Source organism: Chiloscyllium plagiosum, unplaced genomic scaffold (genome assembly GCF_037043375.1).
Source record: "Chiloscyllium plagiosum isolate Xiang-an unplaced genomic scaffold, Cpla_swu_hap1 HiC_scaffold_7, whole genome shotgun sequence".
Taxonomy (NCBI): domain Eukaryota; kingdom Metazoa; phylum Chordata; class Chondrichthyes; order Orectolobiformes; family Hemiscylliidae; genus Chiloscyllium; species Chiloscyllium plagiosum.
The window spans coordinates 30,240,530-30,256,385 of NW_028270145.1; the positions used below are offsets into that span (position 1 = coordinate 30,240,530).

The 15,856-nt window shown below is 44.1% G+C and overlaps 1 protein-coding gene across 4 annotated transcripts in view; it reads left to right on the forward strand.

The window, feature by feature from the left end:
- LOC122551427 (neuropilin-2-like) overlaps positions 1 to 15,199 on the forward strand; it is a 105,824-nt gene extending 90,625 nt beyond the window's left edge. For 3 of the 4 annotated variants that reach the window (XM_043693315.2, XM_087988881.1, XM_043693314.2), the window contains 2 exons: positions 8,356 to 8,436; positions 11,664 to 15,199. In XM_043693315.2, the coding sequence (XP_043549250.1) occupies positions 8,356 to 8,436; positions 11,664 to 11,989 (407 nt within the window). In that variant the 3' untranslated portion in view covers positions 11,990 to 15,199. The remainder of the gene's footprint in view (positions 1 to 8,355; positions 8,437 to 11,663) is intronic. The other variant, XM_043693316.2, reaches the window with a different exon arrangement.
- Positions 15,200 to 15,856: the final 657 nt, after the last annotated feature.

The window sequence follows — 15,856 nt, forward strand, 5'->3', positions numbered from 1 at the left end:
CTTGTTGGAAAGAATGAATTGAGACACTCAGAGTGATGAACTGTTTCACAGTTAGTAGGCATTGAAAGGTCAGTCCTTTATGTGCTGGGGAAGTGTCCTCTCTGTAATATGTTTCCCTGTAGGTGACATCTTTACCATCTTCTACGGGAAGGCAGGTTGTTCATTGTTCTTTTACACCTTTTACCCCTCCAGCAATTGTGCAAGAATCCACCAGACCTCCCTCTTACTCCATTCTCCATGATCTACCTCAATATTGCCATCACTGGTTGGATATAATCCTGACTTGACCTCTAAGCTGGTCAAATGTGTTGTGTTCTTGTTATTATCTTCACAGCTCAGGTATTTTATTAACTGGCAAGCAGAACTTTTCAAAGGATTGGTTTTACCCAGAATGGACCTTTGCTTGATGGTTTTTCTTCACTCCTGCCAGTACCCTGGAGGTTGATTGTGAATAACTGGATGTTCCAGGGCCACAGGTGGCACGGTGGCTCAGTGTCAGCACTGCTGCCACACAGTGCTCAGGACCCAGGTTTGATTCCAGCCTCGGGTGACTGTGCGGAGTTTGCACTTTCTCCCTGTGTCTGTGTGAGTTTCCTCCAGGTGCTCTAGTTTTCTATCATGGTTCAAGGATATACAGGTTAGGTGGATTGGCCGTGCTAAATTGCCTGTAGTATCCAGGGATGTGTAGGTTAGGTGGATTAGCCATGGGAAATACAGGGATAAGGTGGGTTTGGGTGCGATGCTCTTCAGAGGGTTGGTGTGGACTTAATGGGGTGAATGGCCTATTTCCACACTGTTGAGATTCTACTATTATTTCAATCTGGAATTAGAAAGTGTGCAATTCTTAACAAAACAGTGCATGTTACATCCGAGTTTTCTCAGAATAAATATTCCGTGTAGTTTGCTTTGGTTCAGGCATAATTTGCATGAATGAGTAATATGCATGAATAAGTGTGAACACAAACTGACTGGAGGAAAGTATTTGTGAACACTTCGCCTTGCAGAGAGTGTTGAGAATTTACTGGCAGGAGCAAACGTAGAGAAGAAGGATAGGCAGTTCATGAAATGACTCCTGGGTGAGAAAATAAAAGAAAGACTTGTACTTATCTAGTGCCTTTGGATGTCCCAAAGCACTTTGCAATTAATTATGTACTTTTTGAAGTAAAAATGTTGGAAACACACAGTAGGTCTGGCAATGTCTGCAGAGAGAGAAAAATAGTTAACACTTCAGGTTGTGATCTTTCACCCTGAAATGTTGGCGGTATGGCCAGTTTTTAAGCAACTCTGGAGTCAGGGTCATGGTGGGAAGGGCCAAAGCACAGATCTGTGCTAATATGGAAGATGGAAAAGATGAAATAACAAAGCAGATGTTGGTATAGGCAAAAGGAATGGTAATGGCATAAGTGAAGATACAAAAGATGGGATGGAGGAGGTGTGAATGGTAGTGATAGAGTCATTATCCTAAGCCCCTGTCTGAAAAATTGGCGCTTATGGTCTGAAATAATTGTTGTTTGCTGAAGATGGTGAAGTGCCTAATTTATGTTTCCATTGAGCTTCATTGGAACAATGCAGCAAGCCAAGGTCAGAGAGATCATGGAGGGGATCAGATGGAGAATTAAGACAATAGGTCAGGGTCATGCTTGTGTGGAAAAAGGGATCCCCCTATCTGTATTTGGCCACCCCAATGTGAAGAAAATACCATCTAACAGCAGAATAAAGCTGACATAAGAGCAAGATTATCACTGTGGAAGATGTGTTGGGGATGTTGGATAATGAATATGGAGGATAAAGGGCAGGAATGTGGGAAATAAATTGGATACAGCCAACCACAGCATGTGGACGTCCTCAGTAGAGGAAAGCATTTATCGAAAGTAACGCCCATTGGGCAAGATGCAACAAAGCTGAAGGAGCTGGCAGATTGGAACATTAACCAGACAGGAAGTGAGATGCAAGTAACTGGAGCCAAGGTAACTGCGGGAGTCAGTGAACTTACGGTGGACAGTCATGAATAACTTATTCCAAGAAAAACTGCAGGAAGGGAAAGGTCAAGGATGGGCCTACTGAAGGTGGAGGAAGGATCAAAAGTGAAGTAACATTGATGGAATATTCAGCGTAAAACAGGGAAGCTGAGGAGACCTGGAACAAAGAATGTTTCACACCTCTCACAGAAAGGCAGGCAGAGCCAGAACTGGGACAGCTTGCTTTTGAAGTATGGTCAACTTACGCATAGCAGATTCCCACAAGCAGGTCATGTCCAAACAAAGTGCCTTTAATGACATTGATTGAGGAATTAATGTTGGCTGAGAGAAACCTCCTGCTGTCCTTTGAATGGTGCCATGAGATCTTTCACACCCACCTGAGGGGGCAGACACGGTCACGGCTGAACATCCGCAAAGCAGTGTCTCTGACAGCACAGCACTGAAGCAAGTGCTCAGATTTTACATTCAAGTTCCCTGCAGGTGGACTTGAACCCACAACCTTTAACCTGCTGAATGACAACCGCTGACAGTCTGTGAACAAATTGAAGGTCAGTTACAAACCATTGAGCAGATCAATGCAGCTAGGTAGATAAGCCCGTCTAACTGGGAGAAGAGTGTGATTTCTAGAAACGGTTTTATGCTGGAATGGGAGACCTGTGTTAATTAAAGATTGGATTCAAATGCCAGGCTGCAGTGTTCGATCTGGCAGGGGTTTATGTTGGAATGAAGAAGCAGAGTTTTGATTGAATCACCACAGGAGTGCAGAAAATCCTCATTAATTCTGAGATTCCTAATTCCAAAATGAGAGCTATTCGAAGCATTGCAGGTAGCCTGGAATTTGCTCTCAATCTTCCCAGTGAGTGCAGTGTATCACATTGGTGTGACCCTCCTCTTGCTGTTATTTTAATATAGCCTTTAAGCCATTTGGTTAAACTCTGCTAAAAGGGAAGGCGGAAGTATGTGCAAAACACCTATCCAAACAGTAATTTCCTTCACTTCATCATCCCATGGGCAGCTCCCTGTCTCTTCCCTTGCAGATTGGAGGGTTAAATTGTGAAGATATTTTTGCTTATCGTTTACATATTTAGAAAATTAAGGGATGATTGGATGGTTGAAGATAATTAGAAGAGCTAAAATGAAAAGATTTGTGGAAGTGGAGGAGAGTATACCAAGGCAGCACCACCACTGGGCTGATCAGCAGTGCTTTCCACAAGCATTCCTTCATTCAGAGGGGGGTGGGAATCAGAAACCCTCTCTCTCACGGAAAAGCCATTGAAATCTGAGGTTGACAGATCTTTGCGTTAAATTCCAGATTAGGCATGATCAAATTGGTTTGAGGGGCTGAATGGCCTGCTTCCATTTCAATGCTCTACCTCGGTACTGTAACGCAATTTTTCATGATGATCATTAATTCTGCTTGAAAAGATAATGCCACAGTTCAATCTCATTGCTGATTAAAATGCCAAACTCTTTCACCATGAATATCACAGCTCTCGAAGGACAGTAACAGTAACATTTAGCATCGATTTTGGGGCAAACAGTTCTCCCCATTGACAGATAAAATGTAAACGGTTCATGAGGGTTTTTAAATCGGGGAGTTTAATTCTCCTTCATTCTGCGGCTTCCATGATCTCAAGATGCCAGCTGTGTAAAGAACTATAAGTTGGCAGCAGGAGCCAAAGCCTGTTGGCCAAATACACAAACATCTGGGATGTTTGCTTCACCTGATACCACTCCCAACTCAACCGCGAGTAATCATCTATCCTCCTTCACCGTCTCCCCTCCCCTCCCCCAACCTGCTCTCTGTCTGGTGCAGAGTCTTAGAGATGTACAGCATAGAAACAGATCTTTCAGTCCAGTTTGTCCACGCTGACCAGACATCCCAATCTGACCTAATCCCATTTGCCAGCATTTGGCTCATATCCCTCTAAACCCTTCCTATTTGTGTATTCTTCCAGATGCCTTTTAAATGTTGTAACTGTACCAGCCTCCACTACTTCCTCTGGCAGCTCGTTCTGTACATGCACCACCATCTGCATGAAAAAGTTACTCCCTAGGTCCTTTTTAAATCTTTCCCCTCTCACTTTAAACCTATGTCCTCTAGTTTTGGACCCCCCCACCTTCCCTGGAAATAAATACATTGGCTATTCAACCTATCCATCCTCCTCACGATTTTACAAACCTCCACAAGGTTACCCCTCATCCTTTGACTCTCCAGGGAATAAAAGCCTCAAACCCTTCAGTCACAGCAATATCCTTGTCAATCTTTTCTGAACCTGTTCATAATTCCCCAACATCTTTCCTACAGGCAGGACATGAGTAAGGGATAGTAGGGAGAAACACAAGGGACTCTGTGAGCAGGATTCTGCGGAGGGATATTTGTTTGTGCTTTTATCAAGTGATAATTACACAGGTACGGTAGACATAGATCAATGCCGCACCCCCAAACCTCCAACCCTGGTGTCTTGCATTTTTTTCGGATGCACAGCTCTTGTGTTCAGTGTGCATGGAAGACATTCCCTGACCGAATTTGTAAACATTCGCTCACGAGAAAGTGGCGGTGATCTGCCTTCCCAAGTCAGGATGGGCAATTAATGCTGGCCCACTTGGTGATGGTCACACCCCATGAGCGAAAGGACAGCACGTGTCTTCCACTTCATTCTCGATGGGCTGGGTTCTCACCCTGTGACGAGGTGGCACAAAGCCAAGTCATTTGCCGCATGGAACAGTCTTGCCCTTTTACTTGGGTTTATTCTGGAATGCAGTCACTGTTGCAATGTAAGGGGAACACAACAGCCAATTTGCATACAGCCAGCTTCCACAAGCAGCAGTGTGTGATGACCAGCCGATCTGCTTTATTGGTGATCATTGAGCAGGGCACGGGAAGGATGTGTCTGCCCTCATCTGCCTTTCTCCATCACTGGAGGGGACGGTCAGATGACGGCTTCCAGATGACGGCTGCCATCTTATCCTCCAATGGAGGCAGAGGGATTGAACTCCCATGTCTCCAGAGTGGGACTTGAACCCAGACCCTTCTCGTTGGCCAGGAGACCAGACATGAGGTACGGCTGACCAGTGCTGGTGTCTGCTTTCTTCCTTGTCTGAGCACTTCAGTCATCAACACCTAGGGTTGTTGCTTCTCTGCCTGCAGGAAGGGGATAATGGATAGGCCCCAGATATTGAGTATCCGGGAGTGGGAGGCACTGGGAAAACCAGGCTGCTAAATGCCCTCTTAACATGGACCTTGGCTGTTTGGGATACTGATTGTGCTGCGGAATGTGATCAGCATGCTACTCCCCTCCCCGCTCCCTCTTCCCCCTCCCAAGCCCTCACTGCATCCATCTTCCCCATTCCCTTCCTCCCCCGAAACCCTCTGTCCTTTGAAAGCATTGGTCTTGCGTGGTTTGATGGTTAACGTGGTTGTAAAATGTGAATGTACTGGCGGCGTGGTCTGTAAACCGCACCGTGGCTTGTGATGTGCTTGGACTTAGCTGACAACTGCCGAGGGAGCTGTCTGCTTCTTGCATTCTGAATGTAACCGCCCTGGAGATGTACCTGTCTGGAATGGAATAAAGATGCTATTTTTTTATACAGGAGAGGTGCTGTGTAAAATCTCTTTGCAGATGCGGGACGGTTGTTGGTAAATCTTCCTTCAATATTGTGTTCCTGAAGATAGATCCAGGCATCAGTAAAGGCAAACTCATACCACTCAGCACTTACTAATCAATAGCTTACTAATCAGTGCCAACTAATTTGACAGAAATCCTGAACTACTTATGGAATTGCCCAGTACCATTCTCAATACAAAGCAACCTTGATCCGGGTGTGGAGTTGCTTGCTAAGCCATTTCCGCAAACTTCCCCTGGTCATTGCCCTTTCAACAGGAGGAACTGCTGTTTCCTAACTCTGCCTAAAGTCAGCACACCTTCCAACAGGATCCATCTGGAATAACATCACGTGTGCAGGAAACGCGGTTGTCCTCTTCCTGCCAAACTTCGCCCTTGCACCTCCTTGCCTGCCAACTCGAAAGCCACAGGGCTGCACTTCTAAAGCTGTGCTCAGTCTCACGAATCTTGGTCCTGTCATTTAATTGGCCATTTTATAGTCAAATTATTTTGCCTTTTTACCCCAGTGTCCAGAGTCTTTTAAATGGATGAATGAATTGTTTTTAAACGTGGGATAAATGTGCAGAATTAGAAGTGCTTGCCAATGATCTTAAATCTGTTTCCAGCAGAAATAGTTTCTCCTTTTCTGCTCCCAGTTTTGAAGCTCCCTTTATCTTAACGCTGCTCTAAATAGAAGAATCTGAGCTTCTCCAGTTACCCCATTCCACTGGGAGGCGTGAGGCCCTGGTACCATTTCACTATGTCTCCAAAGGGCCATGACTGAATTGTGATGTCCAACACTGAATACAATGCTCTGGCTGTGGCCAGAGTTACTGGGTTATGAGCTCCTCTCACCTCTTCCCTCACGATGCCTCTTTTAACATGTACTACTCTCACTCCTGATGGTGAGAGTAGTACACATCAACGTACCTCTACATTGTCCACAAGAAATACACCCTGCCAGTTTACTGCCTTCTCAGGGAACTGACAGCTCTCTGCCAGGTATTACCCTAAAATGATGTTGTGAAACCCTAGACAAGAACATCACAGGGACTGAATCTATATCTATTTCCATTTGGGGACGTGAGAGGGGAAGAAAAGTGAGAATCATCTTGACAAAAGGTGTACAAAAACTAGTCTAACATGTGATATTGTATTAAGATACCAGTTTTTAACATAATGAATTTTAGAGGAAGCTTGTCCCCATGTCAGGATCAATAGAGCTACTGTTGGTAAGGTTATCTTTTATTAACCACTATGTATTTGCAGGGTAAGACTTAGCACAATGCTTAATACATCTCTCTCTCTAGGGTCCAGTGTTATATGATCTCTTACCTCACTGGTGGTGTACATTATTAATACATTTAGCATTAACCTTTTACACTGCATTCAGTACTCCTTGTGTTGGAGGCTGCTCATGTGCTCAGTATGTGGTTATCGTGTGGTTATTTGTTCACGAACTGAAGGTGTATTATGTTGGCTATTCATGTACTAAAGACTCCTCCCAGCACTGAATTGCTTGAACACACGTTGACACACAAGACCCTATGAATACAACTGACAAATGTAGCAATTTGCATATGTTTGTGTTTCCAAATCACAACTATGTTGACAAGGGCCGCCATGAAAGACACCAGAGAGACTGGACAGGGTGTTGGATAGAGATTGGAGAAAGAGACACTGTAAGGCACATGCCTGGGGCTTATACTAATCAATGTATGGACAATACAAATTGGCTTATGTAGTCAGGCATTAAAGATTGAGGAATCAAAGATCATCCCAAGATTTCAGGCACAATCAAGCAGATGGACCAAAAAATAGTGGATCTTGAGGATAAACACGATTGCAGCAAAACAGAAAATTATTCCGGTGTCCATTAGCAAAAAAGCAAAATGGATGATCATCTGTGTGTGGTCAGTTAGTGAAGAGTTCCAGTCAAACAGAAAATTCTAAACCAGATCCCTGGGGTGATTGCTCAAGTATATTTGACCGCCCATAGGTATAGTCTAATTCTGACATGCCAAGACCATGTGGTACACAGTGAGCTACCTTCAGAACGATATCAGTCCATTGGAAAAAGAACTGGATTGACAGAGGATTGCATAACTTAGCAATGGGATTCATGAGAATCCACCCAGTTTGGACAGTTAACCAAGGCCAGTAAAATGAGTTTAAGATATAGACTCACCATGATTAGATTACTTACAGTGTGGAAACAGGCCCTTTGGCCCAACAAGTCCACACCGACCCTCCGAAGAGCAACCCACCCAGACCCATTCCCCTCTTCACCTAACACTACAGGCAATTTAGCATGGCCAATTCGCCTAACCTGCACATCTTTGGACTGTGGGAGGAAACCCACACAGACTCGGGGAGAATATGCAAACTCCACACAGACAGTTGCCTGAGGCGGGAATTGAACCCAGGTCTCTAGCACTGTGAGGCAGCAGTGCTAACCACTGTGGCCACCGTGCCACCCCTAGCTGATCTAATTGAAAAACAGAGTAGCCTCTATTTGTACCCTCACAGAGTTAAACATCCCTTTTATTAGGGAGCAGATCACGTTAAGGCCTTAAAAAATTCTAAGGGTCAGGCTAATTTTGACTTGCACACTTCCTTTATAATGTAGGGTATTAGTGCTCGGTCAGCTAGTTAACATTATGTCGTCAAAGTGACCAGGATTTACAAGACAAATGGAATAAGAGTCTCACCCTCTGCAGATATTGAAGAATCTGCCATTATAATATTGTTCTTGCCTGTTTCTGTTACAGGGAGAGAAATGATCTCCCACGCTGATGAAGGAATGCAATTCGAGCCCTTTGGGGAAGCTGACAACTATATTTATGGCAGAGGTAATGTGGATTTGAGATCCACCTGTTTTAACTTGTCCAAATAGCAGTTGGGTGACACAATGAGTGGGATTTTCGATACACTCTATTGGACAATGTCTGAAAAAGCTTTTATAGCCCAATCAGATATGTTTGAAATGTTGCAATGCAGGATACCTGACCACTAATGTAGCTATAGCAAGCTCCCACAAACAACATTGAAATGACCAGAGCAACTATGAAAGCGATAGTTGAGGGATAGATATTGACTAGGAGCTGAAAATGTGTTGCTGGAAAAGCGCAGCAGGTCAGGCAGCATCCAGGGAACAGGAGAATCGACGTTTCGGGCATAAGCCCTTCGAAACGTCGATTCTCCTGTTCCCTGGATGCTGCCTGACCTGCTGCGCTTTTCCAGCAACACATTTTCAGCTCTGATCTCCAGCATCTGCAGACCTCACTTTCTCCTCAAAGATATTGACTAGGAGACTGGGGAGAGCTCTACTAATCAATGTATGGACAATACAAATTGAAATGGGAGCTAGCATCTCATCCAAAAGTCAACACCTCCCGAAGGGCAGAAGTACCTCAGTATCAAACTGGAAGCTTGGATTGTGTTATCAGGTCCCAGGCGATGGAGATGATTTCACAACCTTCACAGCTACCCGCAGCTGTTTGCAGAGTATTATAGACGTTATCTTCATCAGCTTTTCCGAGACATGTTCATTCTGAAGGATGAGTGGGTTAGAACTTAATATTATTTTATTCACCTTTAAAGGGTAGTCTTCTCCAACCATTTTGGCCTCTCCTTCCCCATGAATCAATTGCAGAACTGTTCCCATCTAAACATATTCAAAGGGATCACACATACCGAGTCAAAACAGCAACGTAAAGGAGGAGAAAAATACAGTTTTAAAAAAAACGAAATGAACATACTGGAGTTCTGTACAAGATGTGTCACTCCAGAGTGTCTGATTCACCAGTTTTGCAGTTCCTCCTCTTCTGGGAATTGTTGTGGTCGAGTTGCAGAGAGCTGCAGGACAGTAAGTAGAAGGGAAGTCTATTACCCCAATCCTTTGGGGAATAAGTGTTGGGTTTGGCTCTGACTCTTCAAAGCACTCTTTAAAATTGCCAACTGAGCCACATTTCAGTAAAAAATGTGGAGAAGTAAAGGTCCATGGGAGATCATTGAAGACCCACTCTTGGTTAAGACAGCTGTCTGTAAGCCCCATAAGGCCTTGTTCCTTACCATCTTCAGTGGCCAATTTCAACCAGATGTAGACACTCTTTTAGTATGTTACTTCTTAATGCTTTTTAAACATTTCATCTATTTTGGTGTCATATGAAGAGTTGAAACGGTTTAAGGAATTGTTTAAGGAACTCTGTTTAAGTATCAGTTCAGGATCACTTCGTTTGCACAGATGAAGTTTATAGGGACCAATGGTCACTGGCTGACTGAGAGGCACTCACTCAGCACAGACCAGGAATTTATCCTCTAGCTTTCCTGACTGTACATTAACCTGGACAAACTAAGGCATTTGCCAGCTGAGGCACTGAGACAATGCAGAACCACTTCTTACATTACAACGTTTACCTGGGTGTTCTCAGGCTCACTTGGGCTATCTACAACCCACAGGAACCTGCTCTCACCCCAAGCTGAAACCAAAATACCAGAGATCTGAAATAAAAGCAGAAAATGCTGGAGAAACTCAGCAGGTCTGGCAGTACCTGTGGAGAAAGAAAACAGAGTTTACGTATTGAATCTAGTACAACACTGCTTTAGAATAGGAAGTGTTAATTCTGTTTCTGTCTTTGCAAATGCTGCCAGACCTGCTGAGTTTCTCCAGCACTTCATCTCTTCTCACCCTACTTCATCTCATCCTATCTGCAGTTCCTCTATTCCTGAATCCCTTCTGTGTTTATCTAACTTTGAAGATGGTTCAGGAAGTAGGTGGCACAGTGGCTGAGGTATCACGACTGCCTCACAGTACTAGGGACCTGGGTTCGATTCCAAGCTTGGGTGTCTGTGTGGAGTTTGCACATCTCCTTATGTCTGTGCGGGTTACCTCTGTGTGCTCTGGTTTCCTCCCACAATCCAAAGATGTGCAGGTTAGGTGAATTGGTCATGCTAAATTGTCCAGTGATGCGTAGATTAGGTGCATTAGTCAAGGGTAAATGTAAAGTAATAGGGTAGGGGAATGGGTCTGGGAGGGTTAATCTTTGGAGGGTCAGTGTGGACATGTTGGGCCAAATGGCCTGTTTCCACACTATTGACAAGTATAACCTTTCAGTTCTGGGATATATCACGTGAGTCATTTTTGTAACTTGTCCAGTGCCTCAGTGTTCTTTTAGTGATGTGGAGACCAGAAATGTTGATGGTGTTCCGAGTGTGTTCTACTCAAGGTGATGCATAACTCCATTGTATCAAAGAAATCTAACCCTTTGGATAATATTTAGAAAACCCTGTACTCATTCTTGAGATTTGGGCATCACTGGCTAGGTCAGGTTTTGTTGCCCAGTCCATGGATTGAAGATACTCACAAAGCACAATTGAGCAGGTGATAGTGACAGTGATGAACGGCAATACTGATCAGCAGAGAGACACTGCCAGAGTGGTTTTATCGCTGGATTGTTAATCTTGAGATTCAGGTAATGTTATGAGGAACTGGGTTCAAATCCTGCCATGGCAGCTGGTGCAAGTCAATAAAAATTTGGAATTAAGAGTCTAATGGTGACTACCAAACCAACTGTTGGAAAAACCCATCTGGATCACGAATGTCCTTGAGGGAAGGAGGCTGCTGGCCTTATTCCTGACCCGAGGCAATGTGGTTGACTCTCAACTGCCCTCTGGGCAATTAGGGATGAGCAGTGAATGCTGGGCCTAGCCAGTGATGTCCTCATTCTGTGGATGAATAAAAGAAAAACATTTTTAAGAAGTTGGCACAGTGAATGACTTGGAAAGCACTTGCAAGTGATGATGTTCCCATGTATCCAGAAAATCATATGATATAGGAGCAGAAATATTCAGCCCATTGAGTTTTCTTTGTCATTCAATGAGATCATGGTCTTTCTAGATAGAGGCCATGGACTTGGAGGTGTTGCCAATGAAGACTTACCAAGTTGCTACAGTGCATCTTGTAAATCCACTCATACATGATATACGCAACTAAATATGATCATGCTCATGCAAAGATTGGATATGTGCTCAGGTATAAAAATGTCACAATTTGACGGTTACTTTTGTTGCTTTGCAGATGTGGGATCTGACTTGAATGCTTGGAGGGACCGAGATTCGAGTACAGTGCTGCCAGCCGATGGGATGTCAGTCACCCCAACATCTGGGAAGGACAAGAACTGGCTCTACTCCCTAGACCCCATTCTGGTCACTATCATTGTCATGAGCTCAGTGGGGGTCCTCCTTGGAGCAGTTTGCGCTGGGCTCTTGCTGTACTGCACTTGCTCCTATGCCGGTCTATCAAGTCGGAGCTCCACCACCCTGGAGAACTACAACTTTGAGCTCTATGATGGGATCAAGCACAAAGTGAAAATGAACCAGCAGAAATGCTGCTCAGAAGCATGATCACAAATGGAAGCAGACATTTCTTTGACAAAAAAAGCCTTTGTTATTATCAGTAACTTGGCAGTAACAAACATGAGGATGCAGTAAGTAAGGAATTACCTTTGAGTCTTAACCATTTTCATTCCAAGCGAGCTACACATTGCCTTCCACCCAGTTAAATGAGGGGCATAATTCAGAACCTCTTAAAGTCAGCACTATAAAGCCTTAACTTGACTATTTTCCCAAGGATATGAGCCATCATTACTCCTCTGACTGTGAACTTTGGGGTGAAGTAAAAGCAGGCTGACCGATTGCGGCCTGATCCTGGCATTACTATCCGGAAAACATGCCGAGGTTTATTCTGTTCCGTGCTGTGAAGGAAGTATTCAAACTGCTGTGCTGTGTAGCTTTCTGGTGTTTACTTTCTGTCTTTCGAATTGCTGATCCAGCGGTCGGGGGGCCGACAACAGTTCAGCGTTTCCGAATCTGAGAGAGAATTCTGAGCCTACACCTCAAACTTATCTTTCAGGAGTCGTTGGTCCAATTCAAAAAAGATGGGGCCCTCAACATTTACCATTTTATGGTGAGAAGCAGGATTCAACCGTCTAAGCAGAGCTTAAAAGAAATTATGGACTATATGCAGAGTGCCTTTTGGACAAGTGTGATCTATTAGTTATGGCAGATTAGTATTCATACATCTCCTGTCTGTGACAGGAGAGTGTTTTATTGGGCGCTATCTTGAGGCCTATACAGTGTCTGTTGATGTCAGAGGACTTTTATCTATTATTATTTAATACACAGTGTGTTGACTTTTGTGAAACAGTGTTTTTGCCTGTCTTGGAAAGGGGGAAGGAATGAGGGCAAAGATATGTTTTGCTTTCTAGGGGAGTGGCATAAGGGTAATGGCAAACCCTAAATGCTAAAGGCATTTTAGAGGATAGTTGGGAGGTTTTGAAATATCTTGGCCAGAGTTACGCTGAAGGATTTCTTGCGTGTCACTCTGAAGGTGGGAAAAGCTGCTCAAACCACCCCATCTATCACCAGCAGCAAATCCATAAAGACTAGCAAGGCTGAATCAGCAAGTAAGATTTACTAAACAGTGATTAAAGAAACATGAGAATAAACGCTGACTTTTTGAACATAGGCTTTGCAATGGTGTTACTTGGCAGTGGTTCAACTGATGCTATTCTGAACTTACAGAGTTTTTTTAATGTTATTGAATGTGAATTGGCACCAGATGATCCAGTACCAGCCCTATTTCCGTTCTTACAATGTGTTATTCTTTTTGACCTTTCAGTGTAATGATATCCGGTGTACCTGAAATCTGGCTCTTGTCATCTCTCATGGTCCACCATAAAATGGGGTGAGGATATAAGCAGTCACTCATTTCCATAGGCACCAACAGCTCTTTGCTGCACTCACCACCTTCATCGGTGAGATCTGGGATGCTAAGGTCCACACACTGGGCTCTCTTTGTGGATACATTCTGGGGATATGAGCATTGTTTACAAGGTGAGTGTGTATTGCCCAATCCCAATTGCCCTTGAGAAAGTAGTGTTGGCCCACCTTCTTGATTCACTGCAGTCCATGTGATGAAGATGCTCCCATTGTGGTGTTACGGAGGGAGTTCTGGGTCTCTGGCTCAGTGTCCATGGACGAGTGGAGGTGGATGTGCCAACTCTTGATGGAGAGCTTGGTCGTGGTGAGGAAGTTGGTGTTCCCCTACACCTCCTGCCCTGTTCTTCTAAGTGCCAAAGGTCACAGGTTCAGGAGGTGTTCCCAACACCAGGTACAGGAGCCTGGGACCAGGTTACATCCCCTTCCCGGTGCCAATTGGAGAGTTTGCCTGACCCTTTATAACCAGTGTTTTAACAATTCTGTTTGCAGTAGACCAAGGAATGAACTTAACCCATTAGAGGGGTGGATAGTGCCAAAATTATGTTGCGTACCATAAGAATTCCTTCCAGGAATGCAGGCTGGTTTGGAACCCAAATCCCAGAAGTAAAAGATCAATGTACCAACAAGTTCCTGTTTAACAGTTTAATGTCATAGAACAGGACATGCAGAAGGCAAGTTTCCTCTTTACTTGAGATAGAGTTCAATTGAGGAAGTTTTTGGACATAGCTTTTCAAGTTTTTTGGGTTCGTAGTTCAAGGCCAGTGGGAGGAGGTACACCTGTGGGTGCATTTCTTTCTCTGGAATACACATTGTATTATATAATGTACATCTCATATACATACGCATATATATGTTATTATGACGTATATTTGAATGTCTGTGGCGCACTTGCACACCCGTGGTGACCAGCTCTTATCTAGGATGCTCCATTTCTACCCAAAGTAGACGTTCCACATCTATCATGCAGGTAATGGGAAAGTGGTGACCATAACCATATCTTGTGGTGCACCCTGTATAGATGGTGCACATGTGGTCTGTGGCGTTTTCTTTCAACCTCAGTCTGAGTGATGATCCAGCCATAGTGGAGGTCAATTGAGATGCGCTTGGCTTAGATGTCACCTCCCTGTTCGCCAAGTGGGAAGTCATGGGTACCATCTTTTGGAGTGGGTGAGATTGGTATAATATTTGCCTTAAGGAGAAGATGGGCCAACACATGAGGCAGAAAGGAACAGAAGGACACGGGAATAGTCTGAGATGGATTAGGGAGGCAGAAGATTTGTGTGGAGCACAAACGCTTGGGTCGAATGGCCTGTTTCTGAGCTGTACGTTGCGTGTTATTCTACAACTTCCTGTATGCGTTAGCCGTATGTATTTTTTGTGATGCTATTTTACATACATGTGCTCACCAGCGGAAAACATCCACACATAAAGATTCCTGTGAGCGTCATATGGTTGTGCGTTCGTTTTTGAGGTAAATTATTTAGTCCAAACAGTGATGAGGGCAGTGCCTTACCCGTGGCCCTGTGAGTGATGTGAGGTTGGAGGATTGTGTGGTGTGAGAGTCACTGTATTTACCTATTCTTTGAGTGAATTATTACTACTGACCCACATCTCCTGGGGGATGCTCTGGGGCCTTGGTCAGAGAGTTATGTTTAGAGAGCCTCCTCTGACTTACAGTTGTCGACTGGTTTTTACGGCTTTGTGGGGCATAATGTCAGAGACTCGTAATGTGTGCTGGAGGCACAATAATGGCCTCGCCTCCCCGTGAGGACGAAATGATTGTTTTCCTTGTAGATTTGAAATACTGTCTTAATAAAGTCATTGTTAAAGGAACACTGTAGACTCCAGAATACATTACTGAAGAACTATTTCTATATGATGAATGCCTCAAATGTAAAACATTCGTAAAAATGTAGCAATGCGAAGATATGCACTCCATCATGTTTTGATTTTTATTGTGTGAACAATTAAGAATTTGGGATAGTGCCAGTCTGCAGTTCTCATTTACATGCCACACACACTAGTCTCTGTATCTGTACCTCTGCAGTGATACACTTTAATTGTCAGCCTTGGATCAGTCATTACAAACTTGACTCAGAGTCAGAAGGGCATGGGTTCAAGCTCCATATCCAGAGACACAAATCTGAGTCTGATACTCCCAGTGCGGTATAGCAGGAGGCGCTGCACATTGGGAGATGCCAACTTGTCAATGAGGCATTAAGTTGAGATGTCTTCTGCCTGCTCAAGTGATTTTGAAAGATCCCATTTTCCTAAGAAGAGCCTTGGGGATTTCCCTAGGGTTCTGGCCAGTAATAATCCCTTGCCTCACAGTAGGTGATCAGTCATTATCACATTGTTGTTATTGGGAATCTAAGTACAAACCAGCTGCAGCTTTGCCTATGTACAATTGAGACTGCACTTGCAAATCTGTAATTCATTGGCTGTAACATGCATCTGGGAGACTAACTAAATTGCCTACTTGAAGCAAAT